The sequence below is a fragment of the Nicotiana tomentosiformis genome, chromosome 2, assembly GCF_000390325.3.
Source record: "Nicotiana tomentosiformis chromosome 2, ASM39032v3, whole genome shotgun sequence".
In the NCBI taxonomy this organism is placed as follows: Eukaryota; Viridiplantae; Streptophyta; class Magnoliopsida; order Solanales; family Solanaceae; genus Nicotiana; species Nicotiana tomentosiformis.
In genome coordinates, this window is record NC_090813.1 from 190,696,635 (window position 1) to 190,701,308 (window position 4,674).

The 4,674-nt window shown below is 32.0% G+C and overlaps 1 protein-coding gene across 1 annotated transcript; it reads right to left on the bottom strand.

Annotated features, from left to right (window-relative positions):
• Positions 1-1,438: 1,438 nt before the first annotated feature.
• On the bottom strand, positions 1,439-3,139 carry LOC104114002 (probable galacturonosyltransferase-like 4). The gene is made up of 2 exons (XM_009624338.4): positions 2,809-3,139; positions 1,439-2,410 (listed from the first exon to the last, which is right to left on the bottom strand). Exons 1-2 carry the CDS (start codon positions 3,062-3,064, stop codon positions 1,593-1,595), a joined length of 1,074 nt encoding a protein of 357 aa, XP_009622633.1. The 5' UTR covers positions 3,065-3,139; the 3' UTR covers positions 1,439-1,592.
• Positions 3,140-4,674: the final 1,535 nt, after the last annotated feature.

Genomic DNA, 4,674 nt, shown 5'->3' on the forward strand with positions numbered 1-4,674 from the left:
TAGCCACAATAAATTATTTGAAACAAAATATTATTAATAAATAAAAATTGTTATGCATCTCAAGTTTTTCAATGCATATACTTGTTAATATAGGGAACTTCATTATAAAGTAAGAATCAACGCAAACACAAATCTATCTATATATACATAAGTTAGTCAAAAGTACCGCATTATAACATATTTATACTTAAAGTTTAATGTAAATCAATCTAACGTAATTAATTAAATATAAATGCCAAAAATTTTATATGAGAAATATGTACTGCATGGTTAAACAAGTAAACAAATTGCATAGAAGATTTAAATTGTTGCCTAAATGTTAGTAGTTTCATCTTATATACAGTTTAATTGCGGGGTTTTGTGTGCTAAAGGGCATATATGATTTTTTTTTATATACATAACATATCTAGTATCTGGTTATAATATTTTTTTCTTCCCAGCCAAATTTGAGCTAATTCATTACTTTTTTGTCTCTTCAATTGTATGAAGTTTCCTTTGCGATTATTCTTTCTTTATTGAGTTAACTAAACAAGATAAGCATTTATCATCTTCAGAAATTTATCTTTTTTTATTTTTTTATTTTTTTATTTTATAACCCAAACACATATAACAGTATGCTTTTTTAGGAAAAATTTATTTTCATTGGCATGAGCTAGATACGCATCACATTGTGTTCAAAAACTAGTTTCCTCTTAAATAACAAAACTACTAGCTTAAAAAGCTGGATGGAGACATTAATTTTGTACTAATGATGGAGTGTTATGCTATAAGATATAATTTACGATTCACTCTTTTTTGAATATCCACAAGAACAATAATGTACATCCAAAAGAATATAATTAATTAACGAAAAATAATAATCTTAAGAACTCAATTATGCAATTGAAATAATCAAATTAAAAAAATAAAAGACATGGTATAAATATTCTTATGGTCATAAAAGGAGATGGATCCTCCATACCTAGCCATCTTTCTTGCATACACACATACAACAAAGAATATGAGATCTATTTTTAAAAAAAAAAAAAACCTTCCTTTATACCTCTATTATACAACTTCAAGAGGCAAAACAAACAAAAATTATATAGTAGTCGACAATTTTTCCTTTTTTTAAAAAAACAAATTGAGATAATATAATTTCATTACTTTATTATTTTAATATGCATCTTCTGGTTTTCTTGCTTCCCTTCTAAACCCCAAACCTTATAGGCATTTCACTGTGCACCTATGTTTCAGAGGCGAATTCAGAATCTAAAGTTAGTGGACTCAAAATAAGTGTGATTTTGTTATATGTATAAATTTTAATTTCTTTTTCATTTATATATATAATTTGCATTGAAAACAGTAAGTTCAGTTGAACCCACAGAGCCCGAGCTAGATCCGCCTCTTTTTTCATTGGAAATCTAGCTAAGAAGGTATAGGTTCAGCTAACCCAAGATTTTTGATACTGTGCTTGTATTTAATTTCAATAAATATTAAACTTTGAACTCAATAACTTTAAAAGTACATTAATAGTTCAACCGTAAGATCTAACGAATGAACCCATCAAGTTAAAATTCTGAATCCACCTCTATCTATTTGGTTTGGATACATTACTCCTCGAAGGAATGCCTCGAGGAACGATAAAGATCATAAGGAGCCCATAGATGATCAACAGTACATGGTTTTCTTGAATCCAATCTCAACCATGGTTTACCTTTACCACTCCAATGTAGTAGGCTAATTGGCCCAGGATGTAAACTCCTACATTTACCTTCAATATTATCACCACCCAATCCATGTTGGTTCCATCTATGATCAACTGGCATAATATTTCCTGCTAGTGTAAGTAAAAATGGTGGCAAAGAACCTAAGTGATATATTCTTTTTTGCTTTTGAACAACCATCCAATTCTCAACTTGTTGTGTATAATTTCCTTGTCTCCATTTTTCCACATCCATAACCATTACTCCTGTATTGAAATAGCAAGGTTTTCGTCCTTCAAACGTTTGCGATAATTTTGGGTCGTTCCAAAATATTTCAGTAAAATAAGTTGTGAAATTTGCTTGACAATATTCAGGTGCTGCTAGTACCTTGTCACCAAGATCAACTTGCCATAATTTTGCAATGCCATCTACAATGACTATGTCAGAATCAAGATAAATTACACGTTTCACGTCCATGGGAATTAGATCAGCCAGATAAATTCTCGCATAATTTAATGGTTGGTCTAAGGCTTGACGAATGGACTTTGAAATTAGGCCACGGACCCTGTGGGCATCAAATTTGTAGAGCTTGAAATTGAGGTAGGGGAAAGTGGACTTAATGCTAGAAAACACCACAGGTTCATGTCTTACACATAGGAAGTGAAACATGACATCTTCTGGACATGTTGAGTGTTGTAAGATAGATAACACAGCAGCCATTGTACCTGCAGGGATTCAGTTACTTAAGTAATTAATAACCTATTAACAATTTAAGTTTTTAAAAGATATGATTATATATATATATATTTCGACATATATAGTATATCTGAGTACAGGCAAGAGGATCATGAGTTCAAATATCTTATTGCCATGTAAAAAAGAAAAACTTTTTTGCATGTATTTGACACAGTGTAAATATCATTTTACACCATCAGGTAGTTTGACTTATAGTAGCATGTTAATTAGTTAGTACAATTTTTTTAAAGTAACTAGTTAATATTTATCATAAAATTTTACATGCATTATAAGTGACATAGTTATTTACAACATCAATACATAAAATTTTCACTCGAAAAAGAATTATCTGACAACTTAAGTTTTTAGATAAGCATTTTCACAATACCTCTCAAGTAATTAGCATCAAGGGTCATGGCGACATGAATACGATCGGCACCGCAATCTCTCCCATTGCGAAAAGCCGGCGCCTCCCTAAATACGGGAACATGTAGACCAGTTGGTTTCAAAATGACGCCAACACGAACGCTGGTGGTGGTGGTGGTGGTTGTAGCGGTGGTGATCAAGGAGATTTGGTTGCTAATTAGGGAGAGAAACAGGAGGCCAAGGAGATGAAATGAAGGGAAAAAACTCCAAAAGGCCATCCTGCAGTTTGCATATAGAATAGTGCATTAGGGAAAAGGAAGTTGAAGCAGCCATTGGAGGCTAGGTTAAGAGAAGGTTTAGGAGAGGTTATAAATGATTGATTGATAAAGAATAAAGGATAAAAGTTGGTAGGATTGTGAGGGAGAGAATTCTATTTGGTTAGGAACCTTTGACTCTTATATTATCCTTTTAGTGCTTCCAAATAATGTATTTGAGGCAGTTGTTCGAATTTCTTGTGTGCTCTATCACAAGGCAATTAGTAACTCACTTTCATGGATTAACTAGAGTCAATGATATTTTTGAGGGGCTTAGATAAATGAATTACCTCAGCTTCTCCTTTTCTTTCTTTTCCACAATTATAGCATCCATCCATTTGTCTTATCTAAAAACAATTCTATTAGTAGAAAGAACTAAAAATATATCTTGAAGTCAAATTGTGAATCTTGCATAATTTATATTAAGAAATCACATATTCTGAAAAGGAAATATGGGCCTAGATATTATGAGACAAACAAAATACCTGAGAATTTGACTTTTTATTTTAATCATTGCTTGGCTGGAGGGGTTTAGGATATCTTTCTTGAATGGATGTTATCATAATTAATCCAAAGTCAATTGGCTATTAATTCGGCTTATGGCATAACTGTATGACGGAAGTTATTTTTCATAAATATATTTTTTTTTATCTTAAATGTTTTTCATGATTTGTTTAAGAAAATGTATTTTGATGTCGGTTGGTCAGTGAAAAATAATTTTGAAAAATAAGATTAATAATTTTATTAACAAATCAAATAGGATTTATATTATTTATTATTAATAATTAATAATAATATTTAAATGTTGGTTAGAGCAAACGATATAAAATTAAAAGTTAACATAATCGTAAGAAAATAATTACTTTTATCCATAAGTGAGAAAAGTCATTTTTCTCCTTTCGATGTAAAATATTTTCCAAGAAAAATGGTTATAACAAAACACCACAAAACGGCTTTTTCGGGGGATGGGGTGGGGGTGATGGGTCCTAAGAGCATTTATGTATAGTCTAGGCAAATATTATGCGGAGTGGTGGTGAGTAGGGGTAAGGGTGGTGGTGGGTTATGGTGGGTGTGGGGGTGGCAGGGATGGGTGGCGAGGAGGTGGGTACGTAGGGTAGGGGTCTGAGCACGAGCGTGAGGGGGCGGGGTGGAGGGGGCGAGAGGTGAGATGTTGGGGGTGGGGAGGAGACAATTAGTATAAAATGGCCATACGTGGAACTTATTTTCCCTACCCCACCAGGGATTTCATTTTCCTAATTTTTTAGGAACTTGTTTTCCCAATCGGATATGAAAAAATTTTAAAATGTTCTCATTCATACCAAGCACACTTTCCCTTTTGTTGAAAAATTATACTAAGCACAGAGAAAAATGAACTTTGTATTTTATTTATCGATTTCTTATGTTATTTTTGTTATAAACCTGTGTTTGTAAATAATTTATGCAAAAAATAAAACAAACAGAAGCAGAAACAGAATAAATAAAGTTCTGAGCCCAACAGAAAACTGTGTTTTCTTAAGAAATTTAATTCTCTCACTGTTGCCCGAGGTTGTTGGATTAATTCCTCCTATGATAGA

Excerpts from the sequence above, each read along its gene's own strand:
- LOC104114002 (XM_009624338.4), bottom strand. The coding sequence starts at position 3,064 with ATGGCCTTTTGGAGTTTTTTCCCTTCATTTCATCTCCTTGGCCTCCTG. Across the intron at positions 2,411-2,808 it reads TGATGCTAATTACTTGAGAG|GTACAATGGCTGCTGTGTTA; the intron begins GTATTGTGAAAA and ends GAATCCCTGCAG.